The sequence below is a fragment of the Eucyclogobius newberryi genome, unplaced genomic scaffold (genome assembly GCF_026437365.1).
Source record: "Eucyclogobius newberryi isolate DKJ021-1_F unplaced genomic scaffold, fEucNew1.0.hap1 SCAF_10, whole genome shotgun sequence".
In the NCBI taxonomy this organism is placed as follows: domain Eukaryota; kingdom Metazoa; phylum Chordata; class Actinopteri; order Gobiiformes; family Gobiidae; genus Eucyclogobius; species Eucyclogobius newberryi.
Genome location: NW_027315724.1, coordinates 38,083,346 through 38,110,556, shown reverse-complemented (window position 1 = coordinate 38,110,556; position 27,211 = coordinate 38,083,346). Strand labels below are relative to the sequence as shown.

Below are 27,211 nucleotides of genomic sequence, written 5' to 3'. Positions count from 1 at the left end.
GGACAAGTTGCCGACTCCAAAACAAAGCAATGTAGTTTATTCGATCCAATGCAGTGAAGAAAGCTGTAAAGAACGGTACATAGGTGAGACGAAACAGCCTCTACACAAGAGGCTTTATCAGCACAGAAGAAATACTAGTTCAGGACCTCAGAGTGCCGTGCATCTCCATCTTGAAGCCTCTAATCACTCGTTTGAAGACGTGAGGTGAAGGTTTTAAGCAGGAGAAAAGATGGTTTGAAAGAGGAGTCAAGGAAGCTGTTTTTGTTAAAAAAGAAAGACCTTTAAACAGAAATGGAGGGCTAAGATTCTACCTTCCTGTAATCTACAATGGAATATTGAACCCCTGGAGAGGTAGAGGACCAGGACCAGGACAATTAGATGCTAATCAGGTCCTCAGGGTGGTTGAGCCAGGGTCTCACAAAGACAAAGGGGAGACTAATAGCCCATTAAAGGGCTGAATAGGCTCGGTAGATACAAAGAGGGTAAGTTTCTGTTGAAACAAAACACTCCTTCCACTTCAGGAAGGCTCCGCCCAATGGGCGGGTCTTACCACAGAACAGTATTAATATCGGAGTTCTCAACCTAAATTCTCTTATTGACAATGACTCTTGGATGAGAGTCGAAACGTCTATTTTTTCTAACTGAGTCCAGATGAAACAACTGAAACTTTTTCTACTGGACCAACGCCTGGACCAATGAGGGATTACACCCACACTTCAGAAATACATCATTATTCACAAATATATGAGTAGTTTCTCACCGGTATCTGGGTCGGTTGCACAAACAGTGGTGGTTTCAACTGTGGTTGTTGGAGTCTCGGCTAAAAAAAACACAAAAAAACAAAATCAAATGATCTTACTTGCAGGTTAATGCTCTGAACTCAGAAATGTGTTCAAATTTGCCTGTAAATGGTTAGTAATAATAGTACGGCAGCAACCCAGGGGCGCCGTGTTAGAATGTGGTACTGCATCTATTTTTAATTTAATTTTTTTCAAAACAGTGAGGAGGGGGTGTGTTTTGACGGTCATTTGGAGATCATTAGGAAGTAGTGGTGCGTCCTGCACCACTACTATAGTGGTGGGAAAGTGATACTGCACTCTTTTTATCCAGAGCCTAAACACAGGGTCATAAGAAGGTCATTAGAAAACTGCTGAGTGTCTATTTTACTCTAATTGTAAATCCTCTCGACACAAAACCCTCGAGGGCGCAGACAAGGGGTTAGTATCTTTGTGAATAGCGGAGTCTGTTCTAGCTCTTAGGCCTCAACACACACACACACATATACACACACACACACTAACAAGTCCAGCACCACTTCTTCCTAAGGACCTCTAAATGACCCCTTGTGTTTATGTCTGCCAGATCCAGTCAAAACACACACCCATCCCACTGTTTAAATGTTTAAAATAAATAAATAGATGCAGTACCACATTCCAACATAGCGCCCCCGGGTAGCCGCCGTACTATTACTACAATGGTTGAAGTTATAGTATGGCACAAAATGGAAATGGATTGTAAAAATAATCACTAAAGTGCTTTCGGTGACAGCCTTTCCAGATTATTGAAAGAGGTAGAACTAAAACCAGAGTGTTACACAGGTTGGGAATGTTCCAGAGAATGGCATTAAACATACATATACAGTATCCCCATGGAGACAAGTGGAATTAACGCAAATTGTCACGTATTGAACCGTCCAGGGAAAGTGTTTGAAACTGTGATGAAAACACAGAGTGTTTAGAGATACTTCTCCATAAAGTACAGTAAAAGTATGTATGTTTTTCCTGTCAAAATAGTTCTAGTATGCTATTTTTTTTTATTTGAGTCATTGAAGGAGTTTCACAGATTCTTGTAGTACTTACTTGTAGGAGGAGGATCGCAGAACTCTGGAGGACACCTAAAGCGAACTTTATAGTCTGAACACCGGCCGTTTTTCTGATCCTTGTTCCTACAGACGAATCCTGTCACAACGTCACACCTGGAAATACACAGGAAATTAGTTCTAAATATTCACGACTTATTTTCCATTGTGTTGTGTGTTGTTATGTCTAATGTCCTTGTACATTTTTACATTAATGAGTATTTAGAAATTCACATCATTGCCATTCTTTTTTATCAAGCGTTACGGTCTTGATTTGCACAAAACATTTAAAAAGATCTATTAATACTCACTTGTAGATGACGTCCCCGGTGGACGAGACTGGCAGGCCCGTGATGGTCAGGACTTCGATTTCGAGCGGATTGGCGCAGATCTTTCCAGGGTTTTCTTTTCGTAAATTAAAAAGAGTCTCCCAGTCTCCAGTAGCAGAGGGGTCGTCTCTGTCAAACCACTGAGTCCAGCATTCTGCAGAATAAAACAAGACAAACATATTGTAAGGGACCTACAGATGAATGAACGATCTGTACCATGGTGACAGAAGTACCAGAAATTAGGCTTTTCGTTGCTAGAGAGCTCATAATCCCCTTTTTTGGAGGTCCACATACCTTCAGGGGTTTATGATGTCTCTACCACAAGCAGAGTCTTTGTGCTTTGAACGTTGGAACAAACCTTTTCTAAAATGACTGCTTTTCTTTTGAATTTGGATTACAATGAACGCTCAAGAGCTTTTTCTCTTTCAAGATGAAAGCTAAAACTAAGCTGAAAGACTATGCTGATTTTACTAAATAATTGTTTGATTGAATACTCTGTCCACATGATAAATGTGATGTATATCATGTGAATGCTGTTCCAAAGTACATCATTATTCACAAATATATGAGTAGTTTCTCACCGGTATCTGGGTCGGTTGCACAAACAGTGGTGGTTTCAACTGTGGTTGTTGGAGTCTCGGCTAAAAAAAACACAATAAAACAAAATAAAATGATCTTACTTGCAGGTTAATAGCTAGGATGCACTGGGTCTCAGCGTTGCCGGGACTTATTGTCACATTAAAAATCAAACCAACCCGGGGCCCTATGTAAAAAGAGCCCCCCCTAGTGCTATTTCTGTAGTCACATCATCACACAGATGGAAAAACAAAATGCGAGTCAGGCCCAATCTGAGAAATGTGATTCATATTCCCTGTGAAAAGATAAAGCCCAGTCTCACTGAAACTAGTCTGAAACTTGCTGTGCTAAATGTCAGATCCTTATGTAACAAATCTCTCTTAATTAATAATTGTATTTCTTCTTATAATCTTGATTTTATGTTTTTAACTGAAACATGGCTTGACAAAAACACAGGAAATGTAGTTCTGATAGAATCTGCTCCACCCAACTTTAAGTTTGAATCTGAAACACGAGAAAACAAAAAAGGGGGTGGAGTCTGTGCTGTCTTTAGAGATGAAATAATTACCCGCAGGTTGTCTTTTGGGGTGTTTTCATCATTTGAGTATGTATCCTTTAAAATGGAGCTAAAACGGTCTCCATCCATTCTCTTCATTGTTTTATACAAGCCTCCCCAGCACTGCCAAAGTTTTATTGATGATTTTACTGAGATGCTCTCAGTCATATGCACAGACTTTGATGGTTTGGTCATTACAGGTGATTTCAATGTGCATGTTGATAATAATTGTGACAGAAACGCTAAAGAGCTTGATGCTGTCCTTGAAACCTTCAGTCTTACTCAGCATGTGAGAGGCCCCACCCACAGCAAAGGACACACTCTAGATCTCATAATTACAAAGGGGGTAAATATTTCAAATGTTAATGTGATCGATGTTGCTCTGTCTGATCATTTCTGTGTCTTCTTTGACCTGTCTGTTTCTCCCAAACCTCCGGTTGGTCCTGCAGTTGTTCAGAGGAGACACATAAGTGATGGCACAGGTGCACTGTTTATGGAAATGATAAACTTTGAAAATGTCTCATGTTCTAATGTAAATGATTTGTTGAACTCTGTTACATCTAGTGTTTTGAATGTTCTGGACACCATCGCCCCTATAAAGGCTAAAATGGTTAAAAATAAGCAGAAGGCGCCGTGGAGAAATGATGATTCGGTCAGGGCACAGAAAAGGGAGTGCCGCAGGGCCGAACGGAAATGGCGCAAGTCAAAGCTCCAGGTTCAAAAAGAGATTTACAAAGAAAAGCTGAACATGTACAACCTAATCTTATGTAGAACTAGGGAAAGATATTTTTCTGAAATAATTGGAAGCTGCAGTAACAACTCGCGTGTCCTGTTTGCCACAGTAAACAGATTAACAAACCCTCCAGCTCAGCTGCCGTTAGAACTCATTTCCACATCCAAGTGTAATGAGTTTGCATTATTCTTTAATGACAAAGTTCAGGGCATTACAAATGCTATAAATCCCACAATGCAAAAAATTACCCTAAAACCACCAAGACACTTAGAGCTAACTCACTTTGCACCAGTAACTGACAAAACTGTCCATGAGATCATCACCAGTCTGAGTTCATCTACATGCTGCCTTGATGTGTTACCCACCAAATTTCTAAAGTCTGTGCTGAACAGTTTGTTAGCACCACTCACTCACATAGTTAACATGTCGCTTCAATCTGGAACATTCCCAATGTCTTTGAAAACTGCGGTCATAAAGCCTCTCCTAAAGAAGAGCAGTCTTGATGCCGCAGTACTGAGTCATTACCGGCCCATCTCTAATCTGCCATTTTGGGGCAAAGTCCTTGAAAAGGTTGTTTACCAACAGCTCACAGATTTCCTCTTAATAAACAACTCATTTGATGTTTTTCAGTCAGGTTTTAGACCTCATCACAGCACTGAGACTGCTCTTGTCAAGGTGACAAATGACATCCGCCTGAACACTGACACGGGCAAAGCCTCAGTCTTAATTCTGTTAGATCTGAGTGCTGCTTTTGACACTGTTGATCATGGGATCCTCTTACAGAGACTAGAGGACTGGGTGGGCATCACTGGCACTGCCCTAAACTGGTTAAGGTCCTATCTGGAAGACAGGAAGTACTTTGTTGAAATTGGTAGCTGTGTCTCAGACCACATGACCCTGACCTGTGGAGTGCCCCAAGGGTCAGTCCTGGGTCCCCTTCTGTTCAACCTCTACATGCTGCCGTTGGGTCAGTTGATACGCAGTGAAAATGTGTCCTATCACAATTATGCAGACGACACTCAGATCTATGTTTCACTATCGGCAGGTGACTATGGACCAGTAGATTCACTCTGTCACTGCATCCAACAGATCAGTTTGTGGATGCAAAACAACTTCCTTCAGCTGAACTCAGACAAGACTGAAATAATCGTTTTTGGCCCACAGAAACAAAGAGAAAGTGTTAGCGGTCACCTCCAGAGTCTCGCTCTAAAACCTACAAACCAAATTAGAAATCTGGGGGTAATAATGGACTCAGACTTGAACTTTAATAGCCACGTCAAATCAATAACATCAGCAGCTTTTTACCATCTAAAAAACATTGCCAAAATCAAAAATATAGTGTCAAAACCAGATTTAGAGAGACTTATCCATGCGTTTGTCTCCAGTAGATTAGACTACTGTAACGGCCTGCTCACTGGTCTCTCCAAACGAGCTGTAAAACAGCTGCAGTACATCCAGAACGCTGCTGCTCGGGTCCTGACTAGAACCAGGAAGTATGATCACATTAGTCCTGTTCTCAGGTCTCTGCACTGGCTCCCTGTGGCTCAGAGAATAGACTTTAAAGCAGCTCTGCTTGTGTACAAGTCTCTCCATGGCCTAGCACCAAAGTACATCTTGGATATGTTAGTGCCATATGAACCATCTCGGACTCTGAGGACCTCAGGGACCGGCCTCCTGCTGGTGCCCAGAGTCAGGACAAAACATGGGGAATCTGCGTTTCAGTTTTATGCAGCTAAAATCTGGAACAGTCTTCCTGAAGATGTGAGACAGGCTTCTACTCTGACAATGTTCAAATCTAAGCTAAAAACAGTTTTGTTTAGCTGCGCATATGACTGAAAGGATTTTTTCTTTGCACTCTTCTCTTTTGTTTGTGATTTTATTAGTTTAGAAAATCAGTTGGATTGATAATTTTTAATTTAGTTAATTTTATTGTAGTTAATTTTTACCGTTGCACTCTTCTCTTTTGTTTGTGATTTTATTAGTTTAGAAAATCAGTTGGATTGATAATTTTTAATTTAGTTAATTTTATTGTATTTCTGTAATTTCTTTGTGATTTGAATGCATTTTTCCTGCTGTGTGAAGCACTTTGAATTGCCTTGTGTATGAAATGTGCTCTACAAATAAACTTGCCTTGCCTAATGCTCTGAACTCAGAAATGTGTTCAAATTTGCCCGTAAATGGTTAGTAGTAATAGTGAGGTGCGCCACTATTGCCTAATGACCTCCAAAATGACCCCTCGTGTTTATGTCTTCGAGATCCAGTCAAAAGAAACCCCCTCCCCAATGTTTAAATAAATAAATAAATAGATGCAGTACCACATTCCAACATAGCGCCCCCGGGTAGCCGCCGTACTATTACTACAATGGTTGAAGTTATAGTATGGCACAAAATGGAAATGGATTGTAAAAATAATCACTCAAGTGCTTTCGGTGACAGCCTTTCCAGATTATTGAAAGAGGTAGAACTAAAACCAGAGTGTTACACAGGTTGGGAATGTTCCAGAGAATGGCATTAAACATACATATACAGTATCCCCATGGAGACAAGTGGAATTAACGCAAATTGTCACGTATTGAACCGTCCAGGGAAAGTGTTTGAAACTGTGATGAAAACACAGTGTTTAGAGATACTTCTCCATAAAGTACAGTAAAAGTATGTATGTTTTTCCTGTCAAAATAGTTCTAGTATGCTATTTTTTTTTATTTGAGTCATTGAAGGAGTTTCACAGATTCTTGTAGTACTTACTTGTAGGAGGAGGATCGCAGAACTCTGGAGGACACCTAAAGCGAACTTTATAGTCTGAACACCGGCCGTTTTTCTGATCCTTGTTCCTACAGACGAATCCTGTCACAACGTCACACCTGGAAATACACAGGAAATTAGTTCTAAATATTCACGACTTATTTTCCATTGTGTTGTGTGTTGTTATGTCTAATGTCCTTGTACATTTTTACATTAATGAGTATTTAGAAATTCACATCATTGCCATTCTTTTTTATCAAGCGTTACGGTCTTGATTTGCACAAAACATTTAAAAAGATCTATAAATACTCACTTGTAGATGACGTCCCCGGTGGACGAGACTGGCAGGCCCGCTGTGGTCAGGACTTCGATTTCGAGCGGATTGGCGCAGATCTTTCCAGGGTTTTCTTTTCGTAAATTAAAAAGAGTCTCCCAGTCTCCAGTAGCAGAGGGGTCGTCTCTGTCAAACCACTGAGTCCAGCATTCTGCAGAATAAAACAAGACAAACATATTGTAAGGGACCTACAGATGAATGAACGATCTGTACCATGGTGACAGAAGTACCAGAAATTAGGCTTTTCGTTGCTAGAGAGCTCATAGTCCCCTTTTTTGGAGGTCCACATACCTTCAGGGGTTTATGATGTCTCTGCCACAAGCAGAGTCTTTGTGCTTTGAACGTTGGAACAAACCTTTTCTAAAATGACTGCTTTTCTTTTGAATTTGGATTACAATGAACGCTCAAGAGCTTTTTCTCTTTCAAGATGAAAGCTAAAACTAAGCTGAAAGACTATGCTGATTTACTAAATAATTGTTTGATTGAATACTTTGTCCACATGATAAATGTGATGTATATCATGTGAATGCTGTTCCAAAGTACATCATTATTCACAAATATATGAGTAGTTTCTCACCGGTATCTGGGTCGGTTGCACAAACAGTGGTGGTTTCAACTGTGGTTGTTGGAGTCTCGGCTAAAAAAAAAAAAAAAGAAAAAAAAATCAAATGATCTTACTTGCAGGTTAATGCTCTGAACTCAGAAATGTGTTCAAATTTGCCCGTAAATGGTTAGTAGTAATAGTGAGGTGCACCACTATTGCCTAATGACCTCCAAATGACCCCTCTTGTTTATGTCTTCGAGATCCAGTCAAAAGAAACCCCCTCCCCAATGTTTAAATAAATAAATAAATAGATGCAGTACCACATTCCAACATAGCGCCCCCGGGTAGCCGCCGTACTATTACTACAATGGTTGAAGTTATAGTATGGCACAAAATGGAAATGGATTGTAAAAATAATCACTCAAGTGCTTTCGGTGACAGCCTTTCCAGATTATTGAAAGAGGTAGAACTAAAACCAGAGTGTTACACAGGTTGGGAATGTTCCAGAGAATGGCATTAAACATACATATACAGTATCCCCATGGAGACAAGTGGAATTAACGCAAATTGTCACGTATTGAACCGTCCAGGGAAAGTGTTTGAAACTGTGATGAAAACACAGAGTGTTTAGAGATACTTCTCCATAAAGTACAGTAGAAGTGTGTATGTTTTTCCTGTCAAAATAGTTCTAGTATGCTATTTTTTTTTATTTGAGTCATTGAAGGAGTTTCACAGATTCTTGTAGTACTTACTTGTAGGAGGAGGATCGCAGAACTCTGGAGGACACCTAAAGCGAACTTTATAGTCTGAACACCGGCCGTTTTTCTGATCCTTGTTCCTACAGACGAATCCTGTCACAACGTCACACCTGGAAATACACAGGAAATTAGTTCTAAATATTCACGACTTATTTTCCATTGTGTTGTGTGTTGTTATGTCTAATGTCCTTGTACATTTTTACATTAATGAGTATTTAGAAATTCACATCATTGCCATTCTTTTTTATCAAGCGTTACGGTCTTGATTTGCACAAAACATTTAAAAAGATCTATAAATACTCACTTGTAGATGACGTCCCCGGTGGACGAGACTGGCAGGCCCGTGATGGTCAGGACTTCGATTTCGAGCGGATTGGCGCAGATCTTTCCAGGGTTTTCTTTTCGTAAATTAAAAAGAGTCTCCCAGTCTCCAGTAGCAGAGGGGTCGTCTCTGTCAAACCACTGAGTCCAGCATTCTGCAGAATAAAACAAGACAAACATATTGTAAGGGACCTACAGATGAATGAACGAGCTGTACCATGGTGACAGAAGTACCAGAAATAAGGCTTTTCGTTGCTAGAGAGCTCATAATCCCCTTTTTTGGAGGTCCACATACCTTCGGGGGGGTTTATGATGTCTCTGCCACAAGCAGAGTCTTTGTGCTTTGAACGTTGGAACAAACCTTTTCTAAAATGACTGCTTTTCTTTTGAATTTGGATTACAATGAACGCTCAAGAGCTTTTTCTCTTTCAAGATGAAAGCTAAAACTAAGCTGAAAGACTATGCTGATTTACTAAATAATTGTTTGATTGAATACTTTGTCCACATGATAAATGTGATGTATATCATGTGAATGCTGTTCCAAAGTACATCATTATTCACAAATATATGAGTAGTTTCTCACCGGTATCTGGGTCGGTTGCACAAACAGTGGTGGTTTCAACTGTGGTTGTTGGAGTCTCGGCTAAAAAAAAAAAAAAGAAAAAAAAATCAAATGATCTTACTTGCAGGTTAATGCTCTGAACTCAGAAATGTGTTCAAATTTGCCCGTAAATGGTTAGTAGTAATAGTGAGGTGCACCACTATTGCCTAATGACCTCCAAATGACCCCTCTTGTTTATGTCTTCGAGATCCAGTCAAAAGAAACCCCCTCCCCTCTGTTTAAAGAAATAAATAAATAGATGCAGTACCACATTCCAACATAGCGCCCCCGGGTAGCCGCCGTACTATTACTACAATGGTTGAAGTTATAGTATGGCACAAAATGGAAATGGATTGTAAAAATAATCACTCAAGTGCTTTCGGTGACAGCCTTTCCAGATTATTGAAAGAGGTAGAACTAAAACCAGAGTGTTACACAGGTTGGGAATGTTCCAGAGAATGGCATTAAACATACATATACAGTATCCCCATGGAGACAAGTGGAATTAACGCAAATTGTCACGTATTGAACCGTCCAGGGAAAGTGTTTGAAACTGTGATGAAAACACAGTGTTTAGAGATACTTCTCCATAAAGTACAGTAAAAGTATGTATGTTTTTCCTGTCAAAATAGTTCTAGTTTGCTATTTTTTTCATTTGAGTCATTGAAGGAGTTTCACAGATTCTTGTAGTACTTACTTGTAGGAGGAGGATCGCAAAACTCTGGAGGACACCTAAAGCGAACTTTATAGTCTGAACACCGGCCGTTTTTCTGATCCTTGTTCCTACAGACGAATCCTGTCACAACGTCACACCTGGAAATACACAGGAAATTAGTTCTAAATATTCACGACTTATTTTCCATTGTGTTGTGTGTTGTTATGTCTAATGTCCTTGTACATTTTTACATTAATGAGTATTTAGAAATTCACATCATTGCCATTCTTTTTTATCAAGCGTTACGGTCTTGATTTGCACAAAACATTTAAAAAGATCTATTAATACTCACTTGTAGATGACGTCCCCGGTGGACGAGACTGGCAGGCCCGTGATGGTCAGGACTTCGATTTCGAGCGGATTGGCGCAGATCTTTCCAGGGTTTTCTTTTCGTAAATTAAAAAGAGTCTCCCAGTCTCCAGTAGCAGAGGGGTCGTCTCTGTCAAACCACTGAGTCCAGCATTCTGCAGAATAAAACAAGACAAACATATTGTAAGGGACCTACAGATGAATGAACGAGCTGTACCATGGTGACAGAAGTACCAGAAATAAGGCTTTTTGTTGCTAGAGAGCTCATAATCCCCCTTTTTGGAGGTCCACATACCTTCGGGGGGGGGTTTATGATGTCTCTGCCACAAGCAGAGTCTTTGTGCTTTGAACGTTGGAACAAACCTTTTCTAAAATGACTGCTTTTCTTTTGAATTTGGATTACAATGAACGCTCAAGAGCTTTTTCTCTTTCAAGATGAAAGCTAAAACTAAGCTGAAAGACTATGCTGATTTACTAAATAATTGTTTGATTGAATACTTTGTCCACATGATAAATGTGATGTATATCATGTGAATGCTGTTCCAAAGTACATCATTATTCACAAATATATGAGTAGTTTCTCACCGGTATCTGGGTCGGTTGCACAAACAGTGGTGGTTTCAACTGTGGTTGTTGGAGTCTCGGCTAAAAAAAAAAAAAAGAAAAAAAAATCAAATGATCTTACTTGCAGGTTAATGCTCTGAACTCAGAAATGTGTTCAAATTTGCCCGTAAATGGTTAGTAGTAATAGTGAGGTGCACCACTATTGCCTAATGACCTCCAAATGACCCCTCTTGTTTATGTCTTCGAGATCCAGTCAAAAGAAACCCCCTCCCCTCTGTTTAAAGAAATAAATAAATAGATGCAGTACCACATTCCAACATAGCGCCCCCGGGTAGCCGCCGTACTATTACTACAATGGTTGAAGTTATAGTATGGCACAAAATGGAAATGGATTGTAAAAATAATCACTCAAGTGCTTTCGGTGACAGCCTTTCCAGATTATTGAAAGAGGTAGAACTAAAACCAGAGTGTTACACAGGTTGGGAATGTTCCAGAGAATGGCATTAAACATACATATACAGTATCCCCATGGAGACAAGTGGAATTAACGCAAATTGTCACGTATTGAACCGTCCAGGGAAAGTGTTTGAAACTGTGATGAAAACACAGAGTGTTTAGAGATACTTCTCCATAAAGTACAGTAAAAGTGTGTATGTTTTTCCTGTCAAAATAGTTCTAGTATGCTATTTTTTTTCATTTGAGTCATTGAAGGAGTTTCACAGATTCTTGTAGTACTTACTTGTAGGAGGAGGATCGCAGAACTCTGGAGGACACCTAAAGCGAACTTTATAGTCTGAACACCGGCCGTTTTTCTGATCCTTGTTCCTACAGACGAATCCTGTCACAACGTCACACCTGGAAATACACAGGAAATTAGTTCTAAATATTCACGACTTATTTTCCATTGTGTTGTGTGTTGTTATGTCTAATGTCCTTGTACATTTTTACATTAATGAGTATTTAGAAATTCACATCATTGCCATTCTTTTTTATCAAGCGTTACGGTCTTGATTTGCACAAAACATTTAAAAAGATCTATTAATACTCACTTGTAGATGACGTCCCCGGTGGACGAGACTGGCAGGCCCGTGATGGTCAGGACTTCGATTTCGAGCGGATTGGCGCAGATCTTTCCAGGGTTTTCTTTTCGTAAATTAAAAAGAGTCTCCCAGTCTCCAGTAGCAGAGGGGTCGTCTCTGTCAAACCACTGAGTCCAGCATTCTGCAGAATAAAACAAGACAAACATATTGTAAGGGACCTACAGATGAATGAACGATCTGTACCATGGTGACAGAAGTACCAGAAATAAGGCTTTTTGTTGCTAGAGAGCTCATAATCCCCTTTTTTGGAGGTCCACATACCTTCGGGGGGGGGTTTATGATGTCTCTGCCACAAGCAGAGTCTTTGTGCTTTGAACGTTGGAACAAACCTTTTCTAAAATGACTGCTTTTCTTTTGAATTTGGATTACAATGAACGCTCAAGAGCTTTTTCTCTTTCAAGATGAAAGCTAAAACTAAGCTGAAAGACTATGCTGATTTACTAAATAATTGTTTGATTGAATACTTTGTCCACATGATAAATGTGATGTATATCATGTGAATGCTGTTCCAAAGTACATCATTATTCACAAATATATGAGTAGTTTCTCACCGGTATCTGGGTCGGTTGCACAAACAGTGGTGGTTTCAACTGTGGTTGTTGGAGTCTCGGCTAAAAAAACACAAAAAAACAAAATCAAATGATCTTACTTGCAGGTTAATGCTCTGAACTCAGAAATGTGTTCAAATTTGCCCGTAAATGGTTAGTAGTAATAGTAAGGCGCACCACTATTGCCTAATGACCTTCAAATGACCCCTTGTGTTTATGTTTCGAGATCCAGTCAAAACAAACCCCCTGCCCAATGTTTAAAGAAATAAATAAATAGATGCAGTACCACATTCCAACATAGCGCCCCCGGGTAGCCGCCGTACTATTACTACAATGGTTGAAGTTATAGTATGGCACAAAATGGAAATGGATTGTAAAAATAATCACTCAAGTGCTTTCGGTGACAGCCTTTCCAGATTATTGAAAGAGGTAGAACTAAAACCAGAGTGTTACACAGGTTGGGAATGTTCCAGAGAATGGCATTAAACATACATATACAGTATCCCCATGGAGACAAGTGGAATTAACGCAAATTGTCACGTATTGAACCGTCCAGGGAAAGTGTTTGAAACTGTGATGAAAACACAGTGTTTAGAGATACTTCTCCATAAAGTACAGTAAAAGTATGTATGTTTTTCCTGTCAAAATAGTTCTAGTATGCTATTTTTTTTTTATTTGAGTCATTGAAGGAGTTTCACAGATTCTTGTAGTACTTACTTGTAGGAGGAGGATCGCAGAACTCTGGAGGACACCTAAAGCGAACTTTATAGTCTGAACACCGGCCGTTTTTCTGATCCTTGTTCCTACAGACGAATCCTGTCACAACGTCACACCTGGAAATACACAGGAAATTAGTTCTAAATATTCACGACTTATTTTCCATTGTGTTGTGTGTTGTTATGTCTAATGTCCTTGTACATTTTTACATTAATGAGTATTTAGAAATTCACATCATTGCCATTCTTTTTTATCAAGCGTTACGGTCTTGATTTGCACAAAACATTTAAAAAGATCTATAAATACTCACTTGTAGATGACGTCCCCGGTGGACGAGACTGGCAGGCCCGTGATGGTCAGGACTTCGATTTCGAGCGGATTGGCGCAGATCTTTCCAGGGTTTTCTTTTCGTAAATTAAAAAGAGTCTCCCAGTCTCCAGTAGCAGAGGGGTCGTCTCTGTCAAACCACTGAGTCCAGCATTCTGCAGAATAAATCAAGACAAACATATTGTAAGGGACCTACAGATGAATGAACGAGCTGTACCATGGTGACAGAAGTACCAGAAATAAGGCTTTTCGTTGCTAGAGAGCTCATAATCCCCTTTTTTGGAGGTCCACATACCTTCGGGGGGGTTTATGATGTCTCTGCCACAAGCAGAGTCTTTGTGCTTTGAACGTTGGAACAAACCTTTTCTAAAATGACTGCTTTTCTTTTGAATTTGGATTACAATGAACGCTCAAGAGCTTTTTCTCTTTCAAGATGAAAGCTAAAACTAAGCTGAAAGACTATGCTGATTTACTAAATAATTGTTTGATTGAATACTTTGTCCACATGATAAATGTGATGTATATCATGTGAATGCTGTTCCAAAGTACATCATTATTCACAAATATATGAGTAGTTTCTCACCGGTATCTGGGTCGGTTGCACAAACAGTGGTGGTTTCAACTGTGGTTGTTGGAGTCTCGGCTAAAAAAAAACACAAAAAAAGATATCAAATGATCTTACTTGCAGGTTAATGCTCTGAACTCAGAAATGTGTTCAAATTTGCCCGTAAATGGTTAGTAGTAATAGTAAGGCGCACCACTATTGCCTAATGACCTCCAAATGACCCCTTGTGTTTATGTTTTCGAGATCCAGTCAAAAGAAACCCCCTCCCCAATGTTTAAAGAAATAAATAAATAGATGCAGTACCACATTCCAACATAGCGCCCCCGGGTAGCCGCCGTACTATTACTACAATGGTTGAAGTTATAGTATGGCACAAAATGGAAATGGATTGTAAAAATAATCACTCAAGTGCTTTCGGTGACAGCCTTTCCAGATTATTGAAAGAGGTAGAACTAAAACCAGAGTGTTACACAGGTTGGGAATGTTCCAGAGAATGGCATTAAACATACATATACAGTATCCCCATGGAGACAAGTGGAATTAACGCAAATTGTCACGTATTGAACCGTCCAGGGAAAGTGTTTGAAACTGTGATGAAAACACAGTGTTTAGAGATACTTCTCCATAAAGTACAGTAAAAGTATGTATGTTTTTCCTGTCAAAATAGTTCTAGTATGCTATTTTTTTTTATTTGAGTCATCGAAGGAGTTTCACAGATTCTTGTAGTACTTACTTGTAGGAGGAGGATCGCAGAACTCTGGAGGACACCTAAAGCGAACTTTATAGTCTGAACACCGGCCGTTTTTCTGATCCTTGTTCCTACAGACGAATCCTGTCACAACGTCACACCTGGAAATACACAGGAAATTAGTTCTAAATATTCACGACTTATTTTCCATTGTGTTGTGTGTTGTTATGTCTAATGTCCTTGTACATTTTTACATTAATGAGTATTTAGAAATTCACATCATTGCCATTCTTTTTTATCAAGCGTTACGGTCTTGATTTGCACAAAACATTTAAAAAGATCTATAAATACTCACTTGTAGATGACGTCCCCGGTGGACGAGACTGGCAGGCCCGTGATGGTCAGGACTTCGATTTCGAGCGGATTGGCGCAGATCTTTCCAGGGTTTTCTTTTCGTAAATTAAAAAGAGTCTCCCAGTCTCCAGTAGCAGAGGGGTCGTCTCTGTCAAACCACTGAGTCCAGCATTCTGCAGAATAAAACAAGACAAACATATTGTAAGGGACCTACAGATGAATGAACGAGCTGTACCATGGTGACAGAAGTACCAGAAATTAGGCTTTTCGTTGCTAGAGAGCTCATGATCCCCTTTTTTGGAGGTCCACATACCTTCAGGGGTTTATGATGTCTCTACCACAAGCAGAATCTTTGTGCTTTGAACGTTGGAACAAACCTTTTCTAAAATGACTGCTTTTCTTTTGAATTTGGATTACAATGAACGCTCAAGAGCTTTTTCTCTTTCAAGATGAAAGCTAAAACTAAGCTGAAAGACTATGCTGATTTTACTAAATAATTGTTTGATTGAATACTTTGTCCACATGATAAATGTGATGTATATCATGTGAATGCTGTTCCAAAGTACATCATTATTCACAAATATATGAGTAGTTTCTCACCGGTATCTGGGTCGGTTGCACAAACAGTGGTGGTTTCAACTGTGGTTGTTGGAGTCTCGGCTAAAAAAAACACAAAAAAACAAAATAAAATGATCTTACTTGCAGGTTAATAGCTAGGATGCACTGGGTCTCAGCGTTGCCGGGACTTATTGTCACATTAAAAATCAAACCAACCCGGGGCCCTATGTAAAAAGAGCCCCCCCTAGTGCTATTTCTGTAGTCACATCATCACACAGATGGAAAAACAAAATGCGAGTCAGGCCCAATCTGAGAAATGTGATTCATATTCCCTGTGAAAAGATAAAGCCCAGTCTCACTGAAACTAGTCTGAAACTTGCTGTGCTAAATGTCAGATCCTTATGTAACAAATCTCTCTTAATTAATAATTGTATTTCTTCTTATAATCTTGATTTTATGTTTTTAACTGAAACATGGCTTGACAAAAACACAGGAAATGTAGTTCTGATAGAATCTGCTCCACCCAACTTTAAGTTTGAATCTGAAACACGAGAAAACAAAAAAGGGGGTGGAGTCTGTGCTGTCTTTAGAGATGAAATAATTACCCGCAGGTTGTCTTTTGGGGTGTTTTCATCATTTGAGTATGTATCCTTTAAAATGGAGCTAAAACGGTCTCCATCCATTCTCTTCATTGTTTTATACAAGCCTCCCCAGCACTGCCAAAGTTTTATTGATGATTTTACTGAGATGCTCTCAGTCATATGCACAGACTTTGATGGTTTGGTCATTACAGGTGATTTCAATGTGCATGTTGATAATAATTGTGACAGAAACGCTAAAGAGCTTGATGCTGTCCTTGAAACCTTCAGTCTTACTCAGCATGTGAGAGGCCCCACCCACAGCAAAGGACACACTCTAGATCTCATAATTACAAAGGGGGTAAATATTTCAAATGTTAATGTGATCGATGTTGCTCTGTCTGATCATTTCTGTGTCTTCTTTGACCTGTCTGTTTCTCCCAAACCTCCGGTTGGTCCTGCAGTTGTTCAGAGGAGACACATAAGTGATGGCACAGGTGCACTGTTTATGGAAATGATAAACTTTGAAAATGTCTCATGTTCTAATGTAAATGATTTGTTGAACTCTGTTACATCTAGTGTTTTGAATGTTCTGGACACCATCGCCCCTATAAAGGCTAAAATGGTTAAAAATAAGCAGAAGGCGCCGTGGAGAAATGATGATTCGGTCAGGGCACAGAAAAGGGAGTGCCGCAGGGCCGAACGGAAATGGCGCAAGTCAAAGCTCCAGGTTCAAAAAGAGATTTACAAAGAAAAGCTGAACATGTACAACCTAATCTTATGTAGAACTAGGGAAAGATATTTTTCTGAAATAATTGGAAGCTGCAGTAACAACTCGCGTGTCCTGTTTGCCACAGTAAACAGATTAACAAACCCTCCAGCTCAGCTGCCGTTAGAACTCATTTCCACATCCAAGTGTAATGAGTTTGCATTATTCTTTAATGACAAAGTTCAGGGCATTAAAAATGCTATAAATCCCACAATGCAAAAAATTACCCTAAAACCACCAAGACACTTAGAGCTAACTCACTTTGCACCAGTAACTGACAAAACTGTCCATGAGATCATCACCAGTCTGAGTTCATCTACATGCTGCCTTGATGTGTTACCCACCAGATTTCTAAAGTCTGTGCTGAACAGTTTGTTAGCACCACTCACTCACATAGTTAACATGTCGCTTCAATCTGGAACATTCCCAATGTCTTTGAAAACTGCGGTCATAAAGCCTCTCCTAAAGAAGAGCAGTCTTGATGCCGCAGTACTGAGTCATTACCGGCCCATCTCTAATCTGCCATTTTGGGGCAAAGTCCTTGAAAAGGTTGTTTACCAACAGCTCACAGATTTCCTCTTAATAAACAACTCATTTGATGTTTTTCAGTCAGGTTTTAGACCTCATCACAGCACTGAGACTGCTCTTGTCAAGGTGACAAATGACATCCGCCTGAACACTGACACGGGCAAAGCCTCAGTCTTAATTCTGTTAGATCTGAGTGCTGCTTTTGACACTGTCGATCATGGGATCCTCTTACAGAGACTAGAGGACTGGGTGGGCATCACTGGCACTGCCCTAAACTGGTTAAGGTCCTATCTGGAAGACAGGAAGTACTTTGTTGAAATTGGTAGCTGTGTCTCAGACCACATGACCCTGACCTGTGGAGTGCCCCAAGGGTCAGTCCTGGGTCCCCTTCTGTTCAACCTCTACATGCTGCCGTTGGGTCAGTTGATACGCAGTGAAAATGTGTCCTATCACAATTATGCAGACGACACTCAGATCTATGTTTCACTATCGGCAGGTGACTATGGACCAGTAGATTCACTCTGTCACTGCATCCAACAGATCAGTTTGTGGATGCAAAACAACTTTCTCCAGCTGAACTCAGACAAGACTGAAATAATCGTTTTTGGCCCACAGAAACAAAGAGAAAGTGTTAGCGGTCACCTCCAGAGTCTCGCTCTAAAACCTACAAACCAAATTAGAAATCTGGGGGTAATAATGGACTCAGACTTGAACTTTAATAGCCACGTCAAATCAATAACATCAGCAGCTTTTTACCATCTAAAAAACATTGCCAAAATCAAAAATATAGTGTCAAAACCAGATTTAGAGAGACTTATCCATGCGTTTGTCTCCAGTAGATTAGACTACTGTAACGGCCTGCTCACTGGTCTCTCCAAACGAGCTGTAAAACAGCTGCAGTACATCCAGAACGCTGCTGCTCGGGTCCTGACTAGAACCAGGAAGTATGATCACATTAGTCCTGTTCTCAGGTCTCTGCACTGGCTCCCTGTGGCTCAGAGAATAGACTTTAAAGCAGCTCTGCTTGTGTACAAGTCTCTCCATGGCCTAGCACCAAAGTACATCTTGGATATGTTAGTGCCATATGAACCATCTCGGACTCTGAGGACCTCAGGGACCGGCCTCCTGCTGGTGCCCAGAGTCAGGACAAAACATGGGGAATCTGCGTTTCAGTTTTATGCAGCTAAAATCTGGAACAGTCTTCCTGAAGATGTGAGACAGGCTTCTACTCTGACAATGTTCAAATCTAAGCTAAAAACAGTTTTGTTTAGCTGCGCATATGACTGAAAGGATTTTTTCTTTGCACTCTTCTCTTTTGTTTGTGATTTTATTAGTTTAGAAAATCAGTTGGATTGATAATTTTTAATTTAGTTAATTTTATTGTAGTTAATTTTTACCGTTGCACTCTTCTCTTTTGTTTGTGATTTTATTAGTTTAGAAAATCAGTTGGATTGATAATTTTTAATTTAGTTAATTTTATTGTATTTCTGTAATTTCTTTGTGATTTGAATGCATTTTTCCTGCTGTGTGAAGCACTTTGAATTGCCTTGTGTATGAAATGTGCTCTACAAATAAACTTGCCTTGCCTAATGCTCTGAACTCAGAAATGTGTTCAAATTTGCCCGTAAATGGTTAGTAGTAATAGTGAGGTGCACCACTATTGCCTAATGACCTCCAAATGACCCCTCTTGTTTATGTCTTCGAGATCCAGTCAAAAGAAACCCCCTCCCCTCTGTTTAAAGAAATAAATAAATAGATGCAGTACCACATTCCAACATAGCGCCCCCGGGTAGCCGCCGTACTATTACTACAATGGTTGAAGTTATAGTATGGCACAAAATGGAAATGGATTGTAAAAATAATCACTCAAGTGCTTTCGGTGACAGCCTTTCCAGATTATTGAAAGAGGTAGAACTAAAACCAGAGTGTTACACAGGTTGGGAATGTTCCAGAGAATGGCATTAAACATACATATACAGTATCCCCATGGAGACAAGTGGAATTAACGCAAATTGTCACGTATTGAACCGTCCAGGGAAAGTGTTTGAAACTGTGATGAAAACACAGAGTGTTTAGAGATACTTCTCCATAAAGTACAGTAGAAGTGTGTATGTTTTTCCTGTCAAAATAGTTCTAGTATGCTATTTTTTTTTATTTGAGTCATTGAAGGAGTTTCACAGATTCTTGTAGTACTTACTTGTAGGAGGAGGATCGCAGAACTCTGGAGGACACCTAAAGCGAACTTTATAGTCTGAACACCGGCCGTTTTTCTGATCCTTGTTCCTACAGACGAATCCTGTCACAACGTCACACCTGGAAATACACAGGAAATTAGTTCTAAATATTCACGACTTATTTTCCATTGTGTTGTGTGTTGTTATGTCTAATGTCCTTGTACATTTTTACATTAATGAGTATTTAGAAATTCACATCATTGCCATTCTTTTTTATCAAGCGTTACGGTCTTGATTTGCACAAAACATTTAAAAAGATCTATAAATACTCACTTGTAGATGACGTCCCCGGTGGACGAGACTGGCAGGCCCGTGATGGTCAGGACTTCGATTTCGAGCGGATTGGCGCAGATCTTTCCAGGGTTTTCTTTTCGTAAATTAAAAAGAGTCTCCCAGTCTCCAGTAGCAGAGGGGTCGTCTCTGTCAAACCACTGAGTCCAGCATTCTGCAGAATAAATCAAGACAAACATATTGTAAGGGACCTACAGATGAATGAACGAGCTGTACCATGGTGACAGAAGTACCAGAAATAAGGCTTTTCGTTGCTAGAGAGCTCATAATCCCCTTTTTTGGAGGTCCACATACCTTCGGGGGGGTTTATGATGTCTCTGCCACAAGCAGAGTCTTTGTGCTTTGAACGTTGGAACAAACCTTTTCTAAAATGACTGCTTTTCTTTTGAATTTGGATTACAATGAACGCTCAAGAGCTTTTTCTCTTTCAAGATGAAAGCTAAAACTAAGCTGAAAGACTATGCTGATTTACTAAATAATTGTTTGATTGAATACTTTGTCCACATGATAAATGTGATGTATATCATGTGAATGCTGTTCCAAAGTACATCATTATTCACAAATATATGAGTAGTTTCTCACCGGTATCTGGGTCGGTTGCACAAACAGTGGTGGTTTCAACTGTGGTTGTTGGAGTCTCGGCTAAAAAAAAAAAAAAGAAAAAAAAATCAAATGATCTTACTTGCAGGTTAATGCTCTGAACTCAGAAATGTGTTCAAATTTGCCCGTAAATGGTTAGTAGTAATAGTGAGGTGCACCACTATTGCCTAATGACCTCCAAATGACCCCTCTTGTTTATGTCTTCGAGATCCAGTCAAAAGAAACCCCCTCCCCTCTGTTTAAAGAAATAAATAAATAGATGCAGTACCACATTCCAACATAGCGCCCCCGGGTAGCCGCCGTACTATTACTACAATGGTTGAAGTTATAGTATGGCACAAAATGGAAATGGATTGTAAAAATAATCACTCAAGTGCTTTCGGTGACAGCCTTTCCAGATTATTGAAAGAGGTAGAACTAAAACCAGAGTGTTACACAGGTTGGGAATGTTCCAGAGAATGGCATTAAACATACATATACAGTATCCCCATGTAGACAAGTGGAATTAACGCAAATTGTCACGTATTGAACCGTCCAGGGAAAGTGTTTGAAACTGTGATGAAAACACAGTGTTTAGAGATACTTCTCCATAAAGTACAGTAAAAGTATGTATGTTTTTCCTGTCAAAATAGTTCTAGTTTGCTATTTTTTTCATTTGAGTCATTGAAGGAGTTTCACAGATTCTTGTAGTACTTACTTGTAGGAGGAGGATCGCAAAACTCTGGAGGACACCTAAAGCGAACTTTATAGTCTGAACACCGGCCGTTTTTCTGATCCTTGTTCCTACAGACGAATCCTGTCACAACGTCACACCTGGAAATACACAGGAAATTAGTTCTAAATATTCACGACTTATTTTCCATTGTGTTGTGTGTTGTTATGTCTAATGTCCTTGTACATTTTTACATTAATGAGTATTTAGAAATTCACATCATTGCCATTCTTTTTTATCAAGCGTTACGGTCTTGATTTGCACAAAACATTTAAAAAGATCTATTAATACTCACTTGTAGATGACGTCCCCGGTGGACGAGACTGGCAGGCCCGTGATGGTCAGGACTTCGATTTCGAGCGGATTGGCGCAGATCTTTCCAGGGTTTTCTTTTCGTAAATTAAAAAGAGTCTCCCAGTCTCCAGTAGCAGAGGGGTCGTCTCTGTCAAACCACTGAGTCCAGCATTCTGCAGAATAAAACAAGACAAACATATTGTAAGGGACCTACAGATGAATGAACGAGCTGTACCATGGTGACAGAAGTACCAGAAATAAGGCTTTTTGTTGCTAGAGAGCTCATAATCCCCTTTTTTGGAGGTCCACATACCTTCGGGGGGGGGTTTATGATGTCTCTGCCACAAGCAGAGTCTTTGTGCTTTGAACGTTGGAACAAACCTTTTCTAAAATGACTGCTTTTCTTTTGAATTTGGATTACAATGAACGCTCAAGAGCTTTTTCTCTTTCAAGATGAAAGCTAAAACTAAGCTGAAAGACTATGCTGATTTACTAAATAATTGTTTGATTGAATACTTTGTCCACATGATAAATGTGATGTATATCATGTGAATGCTGTTCCAAAGTACATCATTATTCACAAATATATGAGTAGTTTCTCACCGGTATCTGGGTCGGTTGCACAAACAGTGGTGGTTTCAACTGTGGTTGTTGGAGTCTCGGCTAAAAAAAAAAAAAAGAAAAAAAAATCAAATGATCTTACTTGCAGGTTAATGCTCTGAACTCAGAAATGTGTTCAAATTTGCCCGTAAATGGTTAGTAGTAATAGTGAGGTGCACCACTATTGCCTAATGACCTCCAAATGACCCCTCTTGTTTATGTCTTCGAGATCCAGTCAAAAGAAACCCCCTGCCCAATGTTTAAAGAAATAAATAAATAGATGCAGTACCACATTCCAACATAGCGCCCCCGGGTAGCCGCCGTACTATTACTACAATGGTTGAAGTTATAGTATGGCACAAAATGGAAATGGATTGTAAAAATAATCACTCAAGTGCTTTCGGTGACAGCCTTTCCAGATTATTGAAAGAGGTAGAACTAAAACCAGAGTGTTACACAGGTTGGGAATGTTCCAGAGAATGGCATTAAACATACATATACAGTATCCCCATGGAGACAAGTGGAATTAACGCAAATTGTCACGTATTGAACCGTCCAGGGAAAGTGTTTGAAACTGTGATGAAAACACAGAGTGTTTAGAGATACTTCTCCATAAAGTACAGTAAAAGTGTGTATGTTTTTCCTGTCAAAATAGTTCTAGTATGCTATTTTTTTTTATTTGAGTCATTGAAGGAGTTTCACAGATTATTGTAGTACTTACTTGTAGGAGGAGGATCGCAGAACTCTGGAGGACACCTAAAGCGAACTTTATAGTCTGAACACCGGCCGTTTTTCTGATCCTTGTTCCTACAGACGAATCCTGTCACAACGTCACACCTGGAAATACACAGGAAATTAGTTCTAAATATTCACGACTTATTTTCCATTGTGTTGTGTGTTGTTATGTCTAATGTCCTTGTACATTTTTACATTAATGAGTATTTAGAAATTCACATCATTGCCATTCTTTTTTATCAAGCGTTACGGTCTTGATTTGCACAAAACATTTAAAAAGATCTATTAATACTCACTTGTAGATGACGTCCCCGGTGGACGAGACTGGCAGGCCCGTGATGGTCAGGACTTCGATTTCGAGCGGATTGGCGCAGATCTTTCCAGGGTTTTCTTTTCGTAAATTAAAAAGAGTCTCCCAGTCTCCAGTAGCAGAGGGGTCGTCTCTGTCAAACCACTGAGTCCAGCATTCTGCAGAATAAAACAAGACAAACATATTGTAAGGGACCTACAGATGAATGAACGAGCTGTACCATGGTGACAGAAGTACCAGAAATAAGGCTTTTTGTTGCTAGAGAGCTCATAATCCCCTTTTTTGGAGGTCCACATACCTTCGGGGGGGGGTTTATGATGTCTCTGCCACAAGCAGAGTCTTTGTGCTTTGAACGTTGGAACAAACCTTTTCTAAAATGACTGCTTTTCTTTTGAATTTGGATTACAATGAACGCTCAAGAGCTTTTTCTCTTTCAAGATGAAAGCTAAAACTAAGCTGAAAGACTATGCTGATTTACTAAATAATTGTTTGATTGAATACTTTGTCCACATGATAAATGTGATGTATATCATGTGAATGCTGTTCCAAAGTACATCATTATTCACAAATATATGAGTAGTTTCTCACCGGTATCTGGGTCGGTTGCACAAACAGTGGTGGTTTCAACTGTGGTTGTTGGAGTCTCGGCTAAAAAAACACAAAAAAACAAAATCAAATGATCTTACTTGCAGGTTAATGCTCTGAACTCAGAAATGTGTTCAAATTTGCCCGTAAATGGTTAGTAGTAATAGTAAGGCGCACCACTATTGCCTAATGACCTTCAAATGACCCCTTGTGTTTATGTTTCGAGATCCAGTCAAAACAAACCCCCTGCCCAATGTTTAAAGAAATAAATAAATAGATGCAGTACCACATTCCAACATAGCGCCCCCGGGTAGCCGCCGTACTATTACTACAATGGTTGAAGTTATAGTATGGCACAAAATGGAAATGGATTGTAAAAATAATCACTCAAGTGCTTTCGGTGACAGCCTTTCCAGATTATTGAAAGAGGTAGAACTAAAACCAGAGTGTTACACAGGTTGGGAATGTTCCAGAGAATGGCATTAAACATACATATACAGTATCCCCATGGAGACAAGTGGAATTAACGCAAATTGTCACGTATTGAACCGTCCAGGGAAAGTGTTTGAAACTGTGATGAAAACACAGAGTGTTTAGAGATACTTCTCCATAAAGTACAGTAAAAGTATGTATGTTTTTCCTGTCAAAATAGTTCTAGTATGCTATTTTTTTTTATTTGAGTCATTGAAGGAGTTTCACAGATTCTTGTAGTACTTACTTGTAGGAGGAGGATCGCAGAACTCTGGAGGACACCTAAAGCGAACTTTATAGTCTGAACACCGGCCGTTTTTCTGATCCTTGTTCCTACAGACGAATCCTGTCACAACGTCACACCTGGAAATACACAGGAAATTAGTTCTAAATATTCACGACTTATTTTCCATTGTGTTGTGTGTTGTTATGTCTAATGTCCTTGTACATTTTTACATTAATGAGTATTTAGAAATTCACATCATTGCCATTCTTTTTTATCAAGCGTTACGGTCTTGATTTGCACAAAACATTTAAAAAGATCTATAAATACTCACTTGTAGATGACGTCCCCGGTGGACGAGACTGGCAGGCCCGTGATGGTCAGGACTTCGATTTCGAGAGGATTGGCGCAGATCTTTCCAGGGTTTTCTTTTCGTAAATTAAAAAGAGTCTCCCAGTCTCCAGTAGCAGAGGGGTCGTCTCTGTCAAACCACTGAGTCCAGCATTCTGCAGAATAAATCAAGACAAACATATTGTAAGGGACCTACAGATGAATGAACGAGCTGTACCATGGTGACAGAAGTACCAGAAATAAGGCTTTTCGTTGCTAGAGAGCTCATAATCCCCTTTTTTGGAGGTCCACATACCTTCGGGGGGGTTTATGATGTCTCTGCCACAAGCAGAGTCTTTGTGCTTTGAACGTTGGAACAAACCTTTTCTAAAATGACTGCTTTTCTTTTGAATTTGGATTACAATGAACGCTCAAGAGCTTTTTCTCTTTCAAGATGAAAGCTAAAACTAAGCTGAAAGACTATGCTGATTTACTAAATAATTGTTTGATTGAATACTTTGTCCACATGATAAATGTGATGTATATCATGTGAATGCTGTTCCAAAGTACATCATTATTCACAAATATATGAGTAGTTTCTCACCGGTATCTGGGTCGGTTGCACAAACAGTGGTGGTTTCAACTGTGGTTGTTGGAGTCTCGGCTAAAAAAACACAAAAAAACAAAATCAAATGATCTTACTTGCAGGTTAATGCTCTGAACTCAGAAATGTGTTCAAATTTGCCCGTAAATGGTTAGTAGTAATAGTAAGGCGCACCACTATTGCCTAATGACCTTCAAATGACCCCTTGTGTTTATGTTTCGAGATCCAGTCAAAACAAACCCCCTGCCCAATGTTTAAAGAAATAAATAAATAGATGCAGTACCACATTCCAACATAGCGCCCCCGGGTAGCCGCCGTACTATTACTACAATGGTTGAAGTTATAGTATGGCACAAAATGGAAATGGATTGTAAAAATAATCACTCAAGTGCTTTCGGTGACAGCCTTTCCAGATTATTGAAAGAGGTAGAACTAAAACCAGAGTGTTACACAGGTTGGGAATGTTCCAGAGAATGGCATTAAACATACATATACAGTATCCCCATGGAGACAAGTGGAATTAACGCAAATTGTCACGTATTGAACCGTCCAGGGAAAGTGTTTGAAACTGTGATGAAAACACAGTGTTTAGAGATACTTCTCCATAAAGTACAGTAAAAGTATGTATGTTTTTCCTGTCAAAATAGTTCTAGTATGCTATTTTTTTTTATTTGAGTCATTGAAGGAGTTTCACAGATTCTTGTAGTACTTACTTGTAGGAGGAGGATCGCAGAACTCTGGAGGACACCTAAAGCGAACTTTATAGTCTGAACACCGGCCGTTTTTCTGATCCTTGTTCCTACAGACGAATCCTGTCACAACGTCACACCTGGAAATACACAGGAAATTAGTTCTAAATATTCACGACTTATTTTCCATTGTGTTGTGTGTTGTTATGTCTAATGTCCTTGTACATTTTTACATTAATGAGTATTTAGAAATTCACATCATTGCCATTCTTTTTTATCAAGCGTTACGGTCTTGATTTGCACAAAACATTTAAAAAGATCTATAAATACTCACTTGTAGATGACGTCCCCGGTGGACGAGACTGGCAGGCCCGTGATGGTCAGGACTTCGATTTCGAGAGGATTGGCGCAGATCTTTCCAGGGTTTTCTTTTCGTAAATTAAAAAGAGTCTCCCAGTCTCCAGTAGCAGAGGGGTCGTCTCTGTCAAACCACTGAGTCCAGCATTCTGCAGAATAAATCAAGACAAACATATTGTAAGGGACCTACAGATGAATGAACGAGCTGTACCATGGTGACAGAAGTACCAGAAATAAGGCTTTTTGTTGCTAGAGAGCTCATAATCCCCTTTTTTGGAGGTCCACATACCTTCGGGGGGGGGGTTTACGATGTCTCTGCCACAAGCAGAGTCTTTGTGCTTTGAACGTTGGAACAAACCTTTTCTAAAATGACTGCTTTTCTTTTGAATTTGGATTACAATGAACGCTCAAGAGCTTTTTCTCTTTCAAGATGAAAGCTAAAACTAAGCTGAAAGACTATGCTGATTTACTAAATAATTGTTTGATTGAATACTTTGTCCACAT

General features: G+C 39.6%; 5 protein-coding genes across 5 annotated transcripts; all 5 read right to left on the bottom strand.

The window, feature by feature from the left end:
* Window positions 1–703: 703 nt before the first annotated feature.
* LOC140372170 (mucin-5AC-like) lies at window positions 704–10,669 on the bottom strand. Its single transcript, XM_072459453.1, has 12 exons — window positions 10,594–10,669; window positions 10,360–10,531; window positions 10,050–10,165; window positions 8,735–8,906; window positions 8,425–8,540; window positions 7,706–7,765; window positions 7,108–7,279; window positions 6,798–6,913; window positions 2,170–2,341; window positions 1,860–1,975; window positions 761–820; window positions 704–714 (listed from the first exon to the last, which is right to left on the bottom strand). Exons 1-12 carry the CDS (start codon window positions 10,667–10,669, stop codon window positions 704–706), a joined length of 1,359 nt encoding a protein of 452 aa, XP_072315554.1.
* Window positions 10,670–10,902: 233 nt separating this feature from the next.
* On the bottom strand, window positions 10,903–13,812 carry LOC140372160 (uncharacterized). Its single transcript, XM_072459443.1, has 6 exons — window positions 13,616–13,812; window positions 13,306–13,421; window positions 11,990–12,161; window positions 11,680–11,795; window positions 10,962–11,021; window positions 10,903–10,913 (listed from the first exon to the last, which is right to left on the bottom strand). Exons 1-6 carry the CDS (start codon window positions 13,810–13,812, stop codon window positions 10,903–10,905), a joined length of 672 nt encoding a protein of 223 aa, XP_072315544.1.
* Window positions 13,813–14,156: 344 nt separating this feature from the next.
* On the bottom strand, window positions 14,157–20,489 carry LOC140372149 (uncharacterized). The gene is made up of 7 exons (XM_072459433.1): window positions 20,414–20,489; window positions 20,180–20,351; window positions 19,870–19,985; window positions 15,241–15,412; window positions 14,931–15,046; window positions 14,216–14,275; window positions 14,157–14,167 (listed from the first exon to the last, which is right to left on the bottom strand). The coding sequence occupies exons 1-7, from the start codon at window positions 20,487–20,489 to the stop codon at window positions 14,157–14,159; spliced, it is 723 nt and encodes a 240-aa protein (XP_072315534.1).
* Window positions 20,490–20,720: 231 nt separating this feature from the next.
* On the bottom strand, window positions 20,721–23,744 carry LOC140372138 (uncharacterized). Its single transcript, XM_072459422.1, has 7 exons — window positions 23,669–23,744; window positions 23,435–23,606; window positions 23,125–23,240; window positions 21,805–21,976; window positions 21,495–21,610; window positions 20,780–20,839; window positions 20,721–20,731 (listed from the first exon to the last, which is right to left on the bottom strand). Exons 1-7 carry the CDS (start codon window positions 23,742–23,744, stop codon window positions 20,721–20,723), a joined length of 723 nt encoding a protein of 240 aa, XP_072315523.1.
* A 233-nt stretch (window positions 23,745–23,977) lies between these two features.
* On the bottom strand, window positions 23,978–26,881 carry LOC140372128 (uncharacterized). Its single transcript, XM_072459415.1, has 6 exons — window positions 26,685–26,881; window positions 26,375–26,490; window positions 25,062–25,233; window positions 24,752–24,867; window positions 24,037–24,096; window positions 23,978–23,988 (listed from the first exon to the last, which is right to left on the bottom strand). The coding sequence occupies exons 1-6, from the start codon at window positions 26,879–26,881 to the stop codon at window positions 23,978–23,980; spliced, it is 672 nt and encodes a 223-aa protein (XP_072315516.1).
* Between the last annotated feature and the right edge of the window lie 330 nt (window positions 26,882–27,211).